The 17,016-nt window shown below is 48.9% G+C and overlaps 4 protein-coding genes across 4 annotated transcripts in view; 1 reads left to right on the top strand and 3 right to left on the bottom strand.

Moving 5' to 3' along the window:
- LOC120958034 (hormone receptor 4-like) overlaps nucleotides 1–711 on the bottom strand; it is a 47,990-nt gene extending 47,279 nt beyond the window's left edge. Inside the window, exon 1 of the mRNA XM_049609834.1 lies at nucleotides 528–711. The gene's annotated coding sequence lies outside the window, so the exon portion shown is untranslated. The remainder of the gene's footprint in view (nucleotides 1–527) is intronic.
- Nucleotides 712–8,206: 7,495 nt separating this feature from the next.
- Nucleotides 8,207–9,154, bottom strand: LOC120958036 (anaphase-promoting complex subunit 11). The gene is made up of 2 exons (XM_040380574.2): nucleotides 8,935–9,154; nucleotides 8,207–8,548 (listed from the first exon to the last, which is right to left on the bottom strand). The coding sequence occupies exons 1-2, from the start codon at nucleotides 8,951–8,953 to the stop codon at nucleotides 8,313–8,315; spliced, it is 255 nt and encodes an 84-aa protein (XP_040236508.1). The 5' UTR covers nucleotides 8,954–9,154; the 3' UTR covers nucleotides 8,207–8,312.
- A 98-nt stretch (nucleotides 9,155–9,252) lies between these two features.
- LOC120958035 (5'-AMP-activated protein kinase subunit beta-2) lies at nucleotides 9,253–11,167 on the top strand. The gene is made up of 3 exons (XM_040380573.2): nucleotides 9,253–9,954; nucleotides 10,021–10,251; nucleotides 10,337–11,167. Exons 1-3 carry the CDS (start codon nucleotides 9,439–9,441, stop codon nucleotides 10,481–10,483), a joined length of 894 nt encoding a protein of 297 aa, XP_040236507.2. The 5' UTR covers nucleotides 9,253–9,438; the 3' UTR covers nucleotides 10,484–11,167.
- A 72-nt stretch (nucleotides 11,168–11,239) lies between these two features.
- On the bottom strand, nucleotides 11,240–14,809 carry LOC120958033 (uncharacterized). The gene is made up of 5 exons (XM_040380571.2): nucleotides 14,388–14,809; nucleotides 12,525–14,320; nucleotides 11,805–12,441; nucleotides 11,559–11,738; nucleotides 11,240–11,501 (listed from the first exon to the last, which is right to left on the bottom strand). The coding sequence occupies exons 1-5, from the start codon at nucleotides 14,518–14,520 to the stop codon at nucleotides 11,296–11,298; spliced, it is 2,952 nt and encodes a 983-aa protein (XP_040236505.2). The 5' UTR covers nucleotides 14,521–14,809; the 3' UTR covers nucleotides 11,240–11,295.
- Nucleotides 14,810–17,016: the final 2,207 nt, after the last annotated feature.

Raw genomic sequence — 17,016 nt, 5'->3', positions numbered from 1 at the left:
GAAAAACACCTTGCGCCAGATTTTAGCGCACACATTATCATGAGTAGCGGGCTTTGTGTTTTTGGGCAGGCATGTTTCCGAAAAATCGTCTACTAGAACACACGCGAGCGCGATTAAACGTCCGGGTTATCCGGGGAGGGAGGGGGTTCTTTGCACACAAAATGGCACACAAACGCTCTGCGTCCCCCGAAAAGGGCAGGCTCCTCTATCGCCAAGGCAACGCCGCGCGGTGATTGTATGCGGTGCGGTTTTGAAATACGTGTGCGAACTTAAAGACCGGTAAAATGGAGGAGGATGGGGAGTGGGTTTCAAACTTCCCTATCGTTTGTAGCCCCCCCCCCCCCCCTACACTGCACTGCACTCAATCCACCCACACCCTCCATAAAACACCTATTATTATTTTGTCGTGCCGTGGGTTCGTTGTTTTTTGGATAAATATTTCTTAAAAACTAACACTTCACAGAAAGATTGCGAACAAAAACAACAACAACACACAGATAAACACCCGAACGAAACAATATACACACATGCACTGGAGAGCGCAAACCCCGTGGGGGGGCTCCGTTTTGCTGGTTTGTTTCCACCACCGTTGTTGGCTACGACGACCACGGCTCTATCGCGATGCCTGCTGCGTAAAAAAAATACAACACACGAGACACGACCAACCGTACCGTACACGAGCAAAGTCAAGCGCGAATTGAACGCGCACCCCGACCGAACGCCCAGTGTGCGGCGATGCTTCGGCTAGGTTGTGTTGGTGGGTGTGTGTGCTATGCTAGCAGCGCGATCTCACACCAACACACACATGGGAATGGAGGGAATATGCTGATGCGTTTCCAGTGGAGAGCAACCTTACGCATTTGTTTTGGTTTGAAATTATTTAGGTTCAAGCATGAAGCTTAACAGCGCTTGATGTATCTTATAAAATTTACATTTTTTGTACATTTTAAAAACGAAAATGTATGTTAACAGCATAAAAGTAACTGGCAAAGTAATTGCTTATCCGCGGAGAAAAGTTCTCCGTAACAAAAAGCATACCTTTTGTAGGAGTTTTTTATTACCAAACGGTGACCAACTCGATAGTGCTATCGCTAGACACAGCGACTCGCGCAACGATGTACATGAGATCGAGCCTCGTACGGGAAAACCTTTTCCATCATTAAGACACACTTGGGACGCTTTACAAATATCCTTAATGAGGTGTTGTCATATATAAAAGCACCTTTGCTCTCAATAATTAAGATATTATTGTGTCCATTCAACATCATTTCATGCTGAACAAAGCTGTGTGTAGCACCACTGACAAAGCTACACACACTCTCTCACCATCCACCACCACACACACACACTACTAACGCTTTTTTGCCACCATCATCTGGCATCATCATTATCGTCATCATCAGCAGCAGCAACAGCAGCGTCGATTTATGTACGCGCTGCACGTACCCACACAACAGGGGGAGAATGAACGATCGTGCTATGTTAAATGCGCCGCCGCCGCTGCAGCTACTCTGGATGCGAATGGGCAGCCAATGCGCTTTAACGTTTTTGGGGAAGGGAAGTCAAAGTCAAAATAAAACGGACAGAGATCGTCAGTCTTCTGAATATTCAAAGATCGTTTTTGATGGCTTTGTTTTTTTTTGTTGTTGGTCTTTTCAAGTGTAATAAACAAACGCAGGCTGGCTTAAGGCATTTCCTACGCTAAAATATAGCCTGCAAGGATATTCTTCAATAGGATCATCCACTTGAGCACTCCCAGCCGTTGTAAGCTGAGGCCGTAAAGAGAGAATGTAACATAAATTATCGGAAACATCACCAAACACATCCTCATGCGTAGAAACAAATGCGTTTACAATGATGGCTTTCTTGTGCGCATTTCAATAATAAAGCTTACGATGAGCCTTTTTGGAGGTATCTCTTTTTTTGTCTTTGAAGGCAATCGTTTTTGTCTCTACCTTTCAGAACCGATAGCACACAGCAACACATCGTCGGACGTGTCTTTCTCCGTTACAAAACCCCGACACCCCGCGTGTGACGGAGTCGTTTGTTTTGGACGGTCATTTGTTGCAGAGAAACAGGGGAAAAAAGCACAGGGGCCCCATAAAACTCATCCCAGGGTCACACAGCAGAAACACTCTCCTCTTCATTAGCTAGGCTTACAACTAGACAGAGGCTAATGATTTACAACTAAATAATAAATCCAAAAGTAATACGCACAGACCTCTCTCTCTCTCTCTCTCTTCTCCGCCTACCTAATCTAATCGTGCCATATTCGCCTTCGTCACGTGCGCCTTTGCTCTATCGCGCGTAAACCTTACAAGTTCAATTTGGCTTTTGCAACTGAACCATGAATGAGATAGAGGTTCGCATAATCGCATTTACCGGCGTGTGTGTGTTTGTGTGTGTGCAATAAAACTGTCACCCTCTCACCCTCTCATATAACCGCACTCGGCAGGGGGTGTAGAGCCTTCTGGCAATTTCTCCAAACATTTCATTGTATCGAAAAACTAAAACACGCAATACGCAATGGAAAGTGAAAAGCGAAAGATTAAATGCAAACGAACGCAGCTGTTATCGAATAGGCACAATCCACCTTGGAGGGCAGAAGGATGGAAGGTTGATGCGACATTATTGCACCGTTTTAGCATCGATAAGACTGGCTTCCGGCGCGAGGGTGGTAAACGGTAGCATGGGACACATGTTTTTAGCCCACCCCCTTCTCTACACTAATGCGCATTACGTGGGCACGTTTGCCAATTGGTCCTTCCTCCCGGTCCAGTACCGTATCGTATGTCGTCGCCACGATCGATCCTACGCAAACCACCCTTGAAGCGAGCACGATTAAATGCTGCTGACCGCACACTACACTGCTCTCGCGGGAGGATAATCTCCTTCGGAAGCGTCGGGAAGTTCCCTGTGGTGAACTTGATCAGCTAATGGACAGATGTAGTTACGATTTGCCGTTCAACACACACGCACGCACGCACACGCATAGGGTCATATGCACCGAAGCGTAATGCAACGATTAGCGCACACACGCAGTAATTTATTGCGCAGCCAAACTGCAAATGTGTTGCGCCCTGGACGAATTGCGCCCTCCCCCGCTGGGTGCACAGCGCAGTGAAATGCAGCTAATTTTCTCTCTTTTCCAATCATGATAACCCGCCCGCGCTGCCATACGCACTTTTCCTCCCCCAACCGATACCGCCGGGGGGTCACTTTCCGAGGGCGCAAAGAACCGCCTTGTAAACCTCTTTCTAAGGCCAAAGAGCGTCCCGCCCGGCAACCGGAGATGGCATAATTTATCTGTCCGGCGACTGACGCCGCCGTGTGCCCAGCAGTGCCCAGCGGAGGACCATATCGTTCACCGGCGCGGGCAAGAAAATCAAATCGGGCACAGCCAAACCAAAGCGAGGAAAGTTCTGCTTCGCAGGAAGACGGCCGATTTAATCGCACACGCAAATCGTTCCCGGATCTGTTCTGCAAGAGACGCACAACAGCTCGGCGTAATAAATTGACTGTCAGGAGGAATTGGCGGCAGAGCAGAGCGGAGCGGGGAAGGAAAAAGCGTTGCAGCTAAAAATAACACCCCTTCTAAACGCCACCGTAAGAAGGATGGGGAGGAATACGCCGACGCCGACATGCTGGGTGTGGCTGGAGAAAGCTCGCGGGACGTTTGAGTGACAGTTCTAATAGGAAATTAATACTTTCTAGGATACATTGCTTTAATTTCGCCTGGTATTCGTGGTAGAGGTGGTGAAGAATGAACTGGAGCATTAAAGAGATCTTATGTGAATGAATTGATCGAGTTGTGATATAACTATTCCAGCAATTCTACATGTTTAATAAGTCAAAATAATACATCTTTGGAATACCTCAAACAAACCACCCAAGGTTTTGGAGATTAAATCAGAATTTGTCTAGATTCCACCAATAATATATCTGAAGATGACAAACATTAAGGATCTCCAACAATGGAGTAGGATTCTCTTTCTTCTATGCGACACCTGAGGACCCAATATGATCATCTCGGTTCTTGGAATACGATGATTATGGAGTTATCATTGGCAGTCTGAAGTTATCCTGGATATATCTGAAGCCTGACCAAGGAGCGATCAGACACTTAAAATGACAAATTCTGAGAAAATAGACGACGTGTGGATTAGTCATCAAGGACATTAACCGTGTTCTTTGCAGATCTAAACCTGAAGAAGATCATAACATTGTTTGATTCCCTATGTATACTATACTTGATCTGAACCATCAAGACTCACGATTTCACTTATGATGCCTAAACGCATTACTGATACCTGAGCGAAAGGAATAATGAAGAACCGTGGATGGTTGAACAATCGAAAGAGGACGTTGAATTGTCCAATAAACGAATTATTTTCAGGATCTCTACTTGGTTCTTCTTGTTGATCGTTCCTGAATTCTAACTCACTCTATACCGGTTTATACGACGTTTAGTAATAACTCCAGGAAATCATCCTCATCTCAACTCCACATTTCGTTCTCACCCTGAAAAGTAGTTTTATCTTTGAAATTTTAATAACCATCATCACTCTACGATTCTCCCTTTTCTACCAATCTTCAACCTGAATCTCCCCAAAAACAAATTGCAAAACACTGCGTCATTTACAACTTTCCTCCTTCTAACTGACCACACACAAACACACGCACAGTGTTGGTGGGTTTGTGGTTTGATTAATGCATTGTCTCACGATACACACCTAGCGAGGCGCTCGCGGATCATCTCTTGCCGTCGCTTCCCGTATTTGCCGTGGAAACAGGGCGGTGCTGCGGTATGCCAATGCCCTACCAAGAGCGTACGCACACACTACTCCCACACATTGCCACAGCTCACCAAAACCGCAAAGGAAAGCGTAATTGAATTACTTGTCGATAAATCGTTTCTCCTCCAGCTGCGGGCGGATAATTTGTCACAGTGACCGAAACCTACCGCACCGGGCGACGAGTTCACGAACGCTTCCCAATGCTGGCCGCCGTCTAAGCAGCACCTTCCGGCATCGGGAAGGTAAATCTCATTACCACCAGCGTACTTCCAGCCAGCCAGCCATCTACACCGCAACAACCCACACACAGGGGGGGTTCAAGGAGTGTGTTGTTATTTAATTTCGCTTTTTTGCCGTTTGCGCTTCTTCGCTTCGTTCATAATGAAGGAGGTGGCCTAGTGCTGCACGGTACCGCCATCCCAGAACCTCCGGCACGGTCCCAACACATTTGCGGTGGTTAATGTTCTAAAAATATGATACCCATAATTCTATTACGATAATATTTCCTTCCATTACGCTGTCGTTGCCGGCGGCAGGAGAATCTTCCTAAAGGGTTTCCTTTTAAGTGTGTGTGTGTTTGTGTTTGTGTGCTTAAAAGCCGGTGCTCACGGCATAGCAAAGGCACAACACAAAACGAGTCGCTTGTAAATTTGCATTCCCGCTGTGCTTCACAATTGATGATCGACCGGGCTTTTGCTTTTCATCCCTCGCAAACAGACAGCGGCGGCGGTGGCGTCTTCGTACCTTCGTACAGCACCAGCTAAAATGATAAAGAAACACACCCACCACATCGGGGTTGTTGCTGCTATTTAGAAGCTGCCAATCAATTTTATACCCCACCCCACCATTACCTTTCATTCCGTTGCTTGTTCTGTTAATTATGTTGCGCTGTTGTCTGTTGCCGCAGGAACATCGTTTGCCATCGCATTCCCAAATGGAGCCGACTAATATATAGGCCACACATTACCCCTCTGTATCGGCCGGCCTGGTCTCCTCTTCTATTCTTGGACCCCGTGCCGTATACATTGAAAAAAACCGCACCACATGATAAAGAACGTGTCCACACGCGGCACGCTAAAACGAGACCATCAACCCCGTTGTGTGTTTCATATTCCGCGGTACCGCGTTGCCTGTGTCCACGCCATCATTTCCGCCTTGCCGAATTTTGTTTCCCGTGTCTCGGCATTCAATGGGTGAAATTATGCTAATCAGTGACACCGTTCCGCATTAGCGTAGCGGGGCGTCATACAAAGAAGCGCATCACCCCTTGTGGCACGCGACCGATGGGGTTTCGAGAGGAAGTTTGAATTTCTAAAATAATTTTCATATAAAATAGAACAGCTTTCTGGTCCACATTTGGCGGGCAAGTACGTCAGAAAGACATTAAATCTGTTCTGTTTGCTCATGCCCGCTACACCGAGCAGTGACCTTTAGGTTGATGTGTTTTATCTACTCCCCCCTTCACATCCATTTCGTCGCGTCGGCAAAAAGCAGTATTCGTCGTCTATCATGTGTCCACCAGCTGTGCCGCGTTTTGGCTCCAGACAGTCGGTAGAACGGTAGAAACATAACAAACGCCAAATTCGAACGATCTTCACTGTCCGCCGTCCCGTGTCTTTTGATCGTGCGGAGAGATTTCAAAGCGTATGCGATCTAACACATTTAGCACCGGATGTGGTGGTGCGGGCGTTTGTTGTTATAATATGAAGGCCGATCTTCGTCGGGGTTGGTGTTTGAAGATGAGGTTCATTTTTATCAAAAACTGACCGATAAATAATGCAACCCAGTCGGTCCGTCGTGTTTTGCTCGTAACAGCGAACGCGTTCAGTATGGTGATCAACGCATCAGTTACGATGTTTATTCGACGATATGACGCTTGACATCAACATTTCAACCCGAACCGGGACAGATGGCTTCATTCCGGAGATTACTAAAAATGTAGACAAAAACCATTAATCTGTTTAACCAAAATTCTCCCACAGAGGAAAACATTTTAAATGCTCCAAATCTTTCCAAATCACTGCAACAAATCTCGTCCGGCTTTTATTGGGCCATTCACACCTGTGCCGATGCAGCGAGGGGGCAAGCAAGTGGGTGCGATAAAATGCACCCTTTGCCGGCGAACGGCGAAAACCATCGTCCAGCGATTTTCACATGCTGTTACACCTTCGCTCGGCCATTTAATGCAATATCGGTACAGGAAGGAAGGAAAGGAAGTAACGATTTTATGCCACCGTGGTTGTGCCGCTGGCTGCTCTACCTGATGCAACACGGCTACTACTACTACTACTAGCTCGGCTCGAACTCGTCGATTGAGCAATTTATTTATTTTGTGCCGCATTCCGACGGAAGAAAATGGGGGCCACAGCCATCACCACCACCACCCGACATCGGCACGCGGCAAATAAATAAACTAATTACCGACAAAGTGTTTAAAATAATTAAAGCGCGTGTGCAAGCTAAAGACGAGCCAAAGGTTTACGGTGTGTGAAGGACCGGTTTGCTTCCTTTTTTTGTTAAAAGGAAATTGTATGTTGAAAAGAATTAATGTTTAAAATATAATTAATTTAACCAGCTATGCGGTGGTTTACAATTGGATCAAATTCTTCGCGGCCTGTCGTATTGCGTCACTGTCGTTCGACGTGCAAATAGCATTAAGGTGCATCATCGCATGCACCGAGCCGGCAAAAGGTAGTGCTGCTCGATGCACATTCTTTGTTATTTTTAAAACAAAGAACACGGACAGATAACAGAGCGCACTCCTGGGCCTAGTTTCGCATGACGCCAGTGTCTGTGCCTGTGCCTATGTGTGTGTATGGACTAGTTTCGCAAAATTCCTTTTGTTTTTTCCCCTTCGCTTTGGCTTCAATTAAAGTGATGCGTTTGTGGGTTTGAAACTTCAGCTGTAAAAGGGGAACGGTTGTGTAGCAAATGATAAGATAGATAATAAAGCTGATTTAAGGGAATTAATTTAATGTTTTTTGTACAAATCCATTTTACCTACCTTACTGAATTGATAGGACTGGTCACTCCGGCAGCTCGTCTAAGAACACGTGGGCCACTTACACGGTATGTACTGGGATTATGGTGTAAAATTGAAACGAACCACCACTTCAACAACTTATTAGCACTTTATCTTCAACTCGTTACGTATTCTTTCCACCTTTTTTGCACCTTGCCGGAAAAGCACACCGCACCAGACGAATAAGGATTATATTTTCTAATATATGGCCAAATATCGAACCGACTCGACTCACTGCTACACTGTATGAACACACAAACACACTTGCCACACCGCAATTTGCACTTCCACCGGGAATACTGTCCGCCGGGGCAACTTGGGCCTCTCTTTTACTCTGTTACTACTCGCGTTTAAACCTGCATTTTTCCTTACAACCTAGTCCTTGCGCTCATCATTACCCTTAGCTTTACGATTATTACTAACGCCGGAAACCGATTCCACGCGTTAACACCTCGGTCGGAACAGCGTACCATCTACCCCCCGTTTGCTGCCCACTACTTGTCGTTAAACTTCCACGCCTGTCGGCACATCGGGCACTGCTGGTTGGCCTGCGAGTTGAGCCACTTCACGATGCAGTGCATGTGGAAGCAGTGGGAGCAGGCGCCCCACACGAGCGGACAGTCGTCACCGGGCAGGGCACAGTCCGGACAGCAGCCCTCGAATGCCATACGACAGATGCCGCAGTTGTCATCGTTGGCCAGCCATTTCCAGACGGCGACACCCATCCAGCCTGAAAAGGAAAGCGGGACAAGCTTTGGCTTAGAAAGGCTCGTGTAAAATCGTTAGCTGCTACCACCGACGCAACGTGACGCAAAAGGACCTACTGCGGGAAAATCGATAAACATCAACCACCCCCCCCCCCCCCGGACCCCTTTCCATCCACTCCAAACCCGCTCTCTGCGGCTGTGTGGTTCTCTCTTCCTGCGAGCTGGATGCGTACAAAAACACGCTCAATTGAGCGAATTTTCCGAAATGACAGTTTTCCTGCCGCCACACACACACACCCACACACGCGTGCACGTTTTCCACGCTGCCGGGATGCGCGTGCTTCCTTTCAGGGTTTCCGAGATTCTCCCTGGAAAAGTTCCGCCATTCTTTTGGGCTGTCCGTACTTACTTTTAACTGTGACTTTCATCCTAACAGCAACCGCATTCGGTCAAGCACCATCGGAAAACGGATACACCCGTAAAATGGCTCCACCAGGGCAGACACTCGGCACTTTTCAGCGGAAAAAACGGGGAAAAACTCGCGCACAACGCCGAAAGGAAGCCGATTTTTCTCCGTTTGTTTTGTATTTTGTTTGGCTGTGGGCCCGTCTCGGTTTGACAGTTCGCAATCTCTCACGCACACACACGCACGCACACATTTCACATGCGCCATCTAGCGGAAAACGAATGCAACCTCCCCTGCTTTTGTGATGGTTGTCAGCTGTCACTGTGTTTCTCGCTGCACAAAAACATTCACCAAAATACGCAAAACACGCAAAAAGGGGAAAAATTTTGCTCACAGAACAAGGCGAGCCCAAATCCAAAATCTTCTTCGCTGCAGCTCCCTTTTCCATCTGGTTCCGTGTGCTTTGGTTCATTCCGTGCTGTCCCCTTTCGTGCGTGAGTAGCCAGGATGGGAAACGCAGGTAGCAATTTGCCAAGGGAGCGTCATAAATCCGGATCGAATGATCCCATCCCGGGCTCGCCGATGAAGGACGACCAGGCGTTCGTGTTTGACCGCAAGCCACACATCCACGGGTATCCGTTCGCGACGGAGGAGGAGGTGGAACCGTACGGGTACTCCAAGTCCGTGCCCGATCCGGAGTTTGCCCGCGAGCCGCGGAAGCGTTCCAGCACCATGTCCGAGGGAACGACCCCATCCGAGGCGCCTGCAGGTGGAGCGGGCGGTGGTGGCGGTGGCCCGGATGATGATGCACAGCAGGAGGAGGAGCAGTCCAGTACGCTGCCGACCGTGTTCAAGTGGGACGGCGGTGGCAAGCAGGTGTTTATTAGCGGCACGTTCTCGCAGTGGAAGGTACTGCCGATGGTGAAATCGCACGCCGACTTTGTGACCATCATCAACATCCCGGAGGGGGACCATCAGTACAAGTTTCTGGTTGATGGCGAATGGAAGCACGATCCGAAGCTGGTAAGCGAACGAGATACCCTTTTTGCTTACCTCCAAATGGAAAGCTAATCCGGTTTTTATGCACAGAAAAATGTAGAAAATGACGCTGGCACCACGAACAACCTCGTCACCGTGCGTCAGTCCGACTTTGAAGTATTCCAAGCGCTGGCCAAGGACAGCGAGGACACGGGCAAGGACGAGTCGAAGGAATGGGGCCAGGACATACCGACGGCCAGACCGTGGGGCAAGGAATCGGGCCCGCCCGTACTGCCGCCCCATCTGCTGCAGGTCATTCTCAACAAGGACACTCCACTATCGGTAAGAAATTGGTCGAAAGCAACCGTTTCCAGTCTTATCATGCTCGTTTACTAAACGCGTTTCTTCCAATGCCTGTTTCACGCAGTGCGAACCGACCCTGCTGCCCGAGCCGAACCACGTCATGCTGAATCACCTGTACGCCCTTTCGATCAAGGACGGTGTCATGGTGCTGAGCGCGACGCATCGCTACCGGAAGAAATACGTCACCACGCTGCTCTACAAACCGATCTAGATGCTTGTGGCCGCGGGTATGTGTGCGGGGGAGGGTGTAGCCTATTCATACCATTACGCGAGCAGCGTGCCTTGGGCGCGATATCATATTAGATAGGGGGGGACAGGGAACTACTAATGGGGATAAACCAAAACGATTGAAAACCAAAGCTGAATAAGCTTACACACAACGACAACCCATTGTGTGGTTAATCCATCCGCTGGGGCCACAGAAACACACAAACGTACACAGATACATTCATCATTGGATTGGTTCCTGGTTGGTTGGTTGCTGTGCTGTGTGGCGGAAAGGATAATTTGACCGCCGCGTGGAGGTCACACAGCTAAATGTATTTTTTTTAAATTCCTCACACACAGTTCGTTGATTATATATTGCGTAGTTTGTAGGTAAGACTAGGAAAAGAATGGCTTGGAAAAATTAACTGTAGAACAAAAAAGAAGACGGGAACTAGTTTGGAGAGAATGCAGAAGAGAGAGAAAGAGGACGATTTACGCGACAGTCGCAGCCATGGTAGAGAGAAATATTTTAATTGCTTTTCTGTTTTCGCCGTTTCCCAATCGATCGAAAACGACGACGACTGGCCGGTGGCGATACAAATACAATATTTTACGAATCTTTCGTGTAAATACGCTGGATAAAGCTGGTGTTAATGAAACGATGAATAAAGTTTTTTCGAACACTCAACATTCAATGTCATCGGTGAGCAGCTGCAGCAGCAGTAGAGAAAATCACACTGTGAAAGGAAAATACGCTACATAATGCTGTGTGTTGTCCCGCAGGCGGACAGGCTGCGAAGCATACAATTAAATATATTATAAAAGTGTGGCACTATTGTTAGCGTAAGTATTGAAGAAGCCGGCAAACAGCTCTTCCATGATTGCGTTACTTTCCGCTCTACGCGCATCCTCACTGTCGGCCTCTTTCTTTTCAGCTTCCGTATCGTCGCTTTCCGCTTCCAGGTAGGCGCGCAGCGGATCAGGCATTAGGAGCCGCATGTCCAACATGCCGAGGGTTCTTACTGGAAACAAAATAGCTTGATAGTATAAGAAACATTAACAGGAGGCCCTATACTCACTGTGAACGTCATCGAAATTGAACTCCTTCTGGTACAGCTGCAGCCAGTTGTACGTTACCCGTAGACGGTACCGAACGGTGGGCCCTGCGATTCGTAACAGCTTCTTGTGGTACGCCGTCTGGAACAGATCGTACAGCAACAGTACACCGTGCCGGGCGATACAATGAATGTGCGATACATCTGCAAAGTAGTGCGAAAATGATGAAGCTATTCGAGCGCAAAAGCCAAACAACAAGGTAAGCAAACCTTCTTCGTCCTTAACCGATTGCTGGTTCCAGCACAGCAACACCCGGAACAGCAGTGTAACGAACGCCGACACCATCCGGATGTGGCAAAGCTCACACTCGTTCGGATCTTCTCGGTCGTAGAACGATTTCACCCACCCAACCGGATGCAGCAGCACGTTCCGCAGGAAGTGGATCGTATTTTCCGTGTTCGTCAGCAACGGTTTCATCTGCCACGCCTCGTACCGGTCGTGTGGCCGGACGGAATTCTCCAACAGTGCCGCGTACATCTGCAGCGTGCAGGTCCCCAGTGAGAAGCTGATCGTTTTTAACCGATACTGTCGGCGGGATGTTGTGGGTTGCTGTTCCCCTTGCTGCTGCTGCTGCTGACCCGTTTCGACCGGATGATGGCTGATGCAGAGACGATTGAGCAGATGGTTCACACTGCCATCCGTGATGTGGGACAGGCGGCGTAGAAAGTCGGACAGCTGCAGCATCGAGGATGGTGCATCGGGTTGGCACAGCACGATCGAACGGAATAGTTCCATCAGCTGGGAACCGCTCGCACCGTACAGGAGGAACCTTCGCGGGCGGAAGCTTATTCCGTTGAGCAGTGCAGCCGCACCCGTTACCAGTCCGTGCAGTGACGTCAGGATGATCTGAACGAAGTTGGAACAATGCACATCAGAATACTATTTTGCAAGGAGAAAAGCACCAAACCAAACACCTCTTCCCTACTTACAGCGGTACTGATCCGTTTCATATTCTTCGCGAGTCGCAGCACGAGCTCCTTCTCCAGCAATCGCTTCACTACCAGCTCGTCCGAGATTCGACAGTACAGTCCGACCACCGCCAGGAAGCGCCGTATCACGACGGCCTGCTCGCCATTGTATAGCTGCTCCTGCTGGAACACGTTCACCGGGGCCGATTGCTCCATCGTACTTTTCGGCCCATTGAGGCGAAAATCCGTCTCCTTGTGCTGTCCCAACCGCTGACAGTACAGATCGATCTCTTCCAGTCCCTTTTCCGTGGCGATCGCTACCAGCGGGTACATGCCGGGGGACAGGACGATCCGCTCCGTCGCTTCACCACCGGAAGCCTTTGCGCCGATTAGCATCTGGGACAGAAGGGTCTGCAGCGAAACGAGCTGATCGGCGATCGTGAACTCGTTGCGCGTCACCCGCGAGTACTTGCGGAGCTGGCGACTCCGTACCGAGCTGTCGGTTGCATTCACGAACGCTTGCGGATCAACGTCCAGCGGCTCGCACAGTTCGGCCGGTTCGCCAAGGAACAGTTTCGGTAGCAGCGACGCGAGATCGAACTCATCCTCCGTGGCTTCGGTCGCTTTCGGTTGAGCTGAGGTTGAGGGTGCGGGTTCCGCTGCAGCTCGAGCCGGCGGTGGCTCTGGTGGCTGCGGTTCCGCTGGTTCCGCCGATCGAAAAGTGGCGTTTAATCGCTTCGTTTTTAGATTCATAATTTCCATCTCTTTGAACTCATTCTCCACCTTCTGCGCTGAGATGGTTTTCTCCAGATTCTTCATCTTCTCGAGCCACTCCTTCTGGATCGTTTCCTTTTCGCGCATCTTCTCCAGCCGCAGCTGCTCGTTGGCGGTTTTCACCATTTTCAGCTCGTACCGCAGCATCGACACTTCGCCGTCCTTGACCTGGGCCTTTTCCACCGCTTCGGTGTAGTCCTTCTGCAAGCTGTTCACCTTCTTTGCCAGCTGCTCCACGTGCTTGGTGAGAAACTTCACCTGAATGTCCTTGGCATGTTCCTGCTTTTGGCTTGAGGCTAGTTCCGGCTTCTCTTCCGCTTCCGGTTTGGGGGTGTGTGATGGGGTAGCTTTAAACGATGTTGCGGTGGAGGTTTTTGGCCTAAAAATGCCCAACCGCGAGGTAGAGGTCGGTTCATCCTTGTGGTAAGCCTTGCTCGGCTCACTCCCTTTCGCTCCCACCGGTGGCAGTGGCGCCGGTGGTACCTTAAACTCTTCTTCCCATGAGGCTTTCGGTGCGGGTTCACGCTTCCCACCGACCGACGGTGGTTCCTCCCAGGAAGCTTTCGGTGCCTGCGGTTCACCTAAACGCTTCCCACCAACCGAAGGTGCTTCCTCCCGCGATGCTTTCGGTGCGGGTTCACGCCTCCCACCAACCGACGGTGCTTGCTCTTCCTGCCGGAACTCGTCCAGATTGAAGTCATCGTCGTTGTTGTTGAAGTAGTCGTTGATTGCGTTGTCGATGTTGCGATAGTTGTCATCGAGCTTTTCCGAAAACAAATCATCCTCCCCGTCGGCAAACAGTTCCGCCACCAGCTTGTCCGGTACCTTGCCCGGAAGCTTCCCTGCCCCGGTGTGCTGCCCCCCGGCCGCGATCACCTCCGTCGTTTGCTGCGTGCTCGTCTTGACGCTGCGGCTAAACTTGCCGAACGTAAGGTCCGCCTCGATGGCCTGGGTCGCGAGCACGATAATGTCGTCGTCGTCGTCGTCCCACAGGTTTTCCGCTGTGGTGGTGGTGGCGGCTGTGGCGGCACTTTTGCCCGCACCTGGAAATGAGTGATTGTGTAAAATGAGCAGAGTTTCTCATGGAACATACCAATTAACAACAATCACCTGAGGAGCTGCCCGCCTTGGAAGTACTCGGCTGTGGGTTGTACTGCTGGCTCGGGACGATTTCGATGTCGAGCTTCGGTTTCTTCGAGGCGAGCGGTTGCTTCAGCTGGAAGTGCCCGGACCGTTTCGCCATCGTACGGGCAACACGTACGCACGTAAACAAAAATGGGCGACTTTAACAAACTAACAATATACATCTATAACAGCTCTGTTTTACAACGAAACACCAATTAAATATCAAAAGCTAGCCATTTCACCGTTTGCTGCGGTCACATTCCGGCCACCAAACGCACGCAGCACGCCGAGCGAGGTATTGTTGATGTTTTGGTGGCGGTATTTGTTGATCTGTCAAACTGGATGCTGTGATGGTGTGCGTGTGTTGTTGAAACGGGAGTGAAATATTTCACCGCCGATGAAAGTGATCTAACACGTTTCAACGGCGTAGGGAACATCCATGCATTACGTAACGCTAACATTTGAAATTTTGCCTAATTTTCTTCAAATGATGAGTCACATGGAAGTAAAATCCGAAACGAAAGCCAACAGTGAATTAGCTCATACGTGGCTCCCGATGTGGTATTTTGAGAACAATAAGCCATTAGTTATGCTCTGGAGCTGTTTTATTCAAAATGTATTTAGTCGACAAATGAAAGTTTAGGCAATATTAATCTTGGAAATTGAAGACTAGTATGATTTGCCAGCTTCGAAACGTACACGTGTTCTAAAGGCACATTGAAGCTACAAAGATCCTCACATTGGAACACCGCCAAAGACTTTTCAGCATGAACCATGTGTTTGCAATGAACAGTTGTAGTAAATATTATTCCACATTGCAGACAGACATTCGTGACTTCGTTTTCCCAGCTTCAAATTGGAAAATACAGTTCATGAAAGAAACAATATTGTCTTCCATTTTCCAGTTCAACTTCCTCTTCAAAGTGTCGGTTAGAACTGACCCCAAATTTTGTTCCTATTTATTGCAACATATTAACCAAAAACAACCCCTTGAACCAAATTCAACTACATATTGGCTGGCAACTGCTGCTAATAGATTTATTGCCCGAAACTGGCCACTAAACCATCAATTGAGTCCTCTGCGGCACTCACTCTGCTTGGCAGTAAAAGCCGAAGCGATCAAAGCGTTTTGTCGCTGTGGCACAAAATTGTACGCGATATTTGCGTTTAATGTTGAGCCGCGCACGTTTCATGCATTTTCCCGGCTTTCCCTCACTTCCCTCCATTCGGAATACGGCAAACCCCCGTCCCCTAAAAACCCATAAATAAAACCATCACTCCGTCAATGCTCGAAGCGCACAGACTCCGACTTCCGTACACACCGACTCTACTCCACGCGCACGGTGCATCGTCATCATCATCGTCATCGTCAGATCAAACACATGTTTTTAATTATTCATGTCCACCGAAATTGCCTCTTCACAAAATTAGAAACGTCGATCCCCTTGTGTCAGCTGGTGCGTAACCGCAGCCGGGCCATCATCCCTCGGCCCTTCCTTTTTCGCTTTCCTCTCGAGTACGCGGGTGACGACTTTAACGTTTATTCCAGCAGACACAGGCACACACACAAACACGTGCTCGTGGGGTTGTTGCGGGTGATGGGAAAACATGGGAAAACTCCTGCTACAACATACGCGTAAATGAATTTTGCGTTCGTCCCGCAATAGCATTTCCACGCATGTGTGTGTATGTATAAATTAAAATTCATTTGCCCTGACACCACATTATCCGAGCAAGGGATGCTGCACTGCTCCCCCTCTCTCTCTCTCAATTGATGTGCGACTACTCGGTTTCATAATAATAACTAGCGATGGAATCGCTTTTTCGTCACAAACGGACTCGACGCGAAGATCAACAGCGTGCGCGTCTATTCGATTGCGCTTCTCGTGCGTACACGCATCAACCATCGATGTCGCTTGGGTGGAGAAAAGGGGAAGAACACGCAGTGAGAACAGATCATTAATATACACTTGATATTAATTGAAGCTTACACGCAGTTGAATTTATTAGCTTTAATTGTCACCACAGTCGGAGTCAGAACACAGTCGTGGACAAGATCGTCCAGGATCAGACCCACGGGGCGTCGTCGTGCAGTTGGCCAGACGGTGGTGCCTTCTCATACGCATGAGGGTATTGGGATGGTCCCTTCCAATATATTGGTCCAAAATTTTACACCCATCTTCATCTTCAGGGGGTTCGAAAAGTCGACATCAATCAGCCTAGCCTGTCTCGCCTCGCCACCATTTGGCTACAATTGATATTAATTGATATTTCGGAACATGATGGGAACGCGTCGCAAGAACATGTAGACGGTACCAACTGAAATGGTTGTTATAGTAGGTTATGTAAAGGGTGCTCTCCATGGCCATTTCGTAACGTAAATCAATCGTCCGAAAACCCACTCACGATTCTTGACCAGCGAGCGTTCTAAATCTGGACAAAACGTCGATCGCCGATCGTAGTAGTTGTCGTCGTCGTCGGTGAGTCAAAGCAAACACGCTGACTGATATTGATAAACGGCACGCTTCACACCCGGTGCTAACCGCGGAAGACTCTCGCTCCGGCGGGTACTTCATGCCAGCCTCTCCCAGATGTGCCCCCGGTCGTTGCGGCG

Source organism: Anopheles coluzzii, chromosome 3, assembly GCF_943734685.1.
Source record: "Anopheles coluzzii chromosome 3, AcolN3, whole genome shotgun sequence".
Classification (NCBI taxonomy): Eukaryota; Metazoa; Arthropoda; class Insecta; order Diptera; family Culicidae; genus Anopheles; species Anopheles coluzzii.
This window is presented reverse-complemented; position numbering and strand designations above follow the sequence as displayed.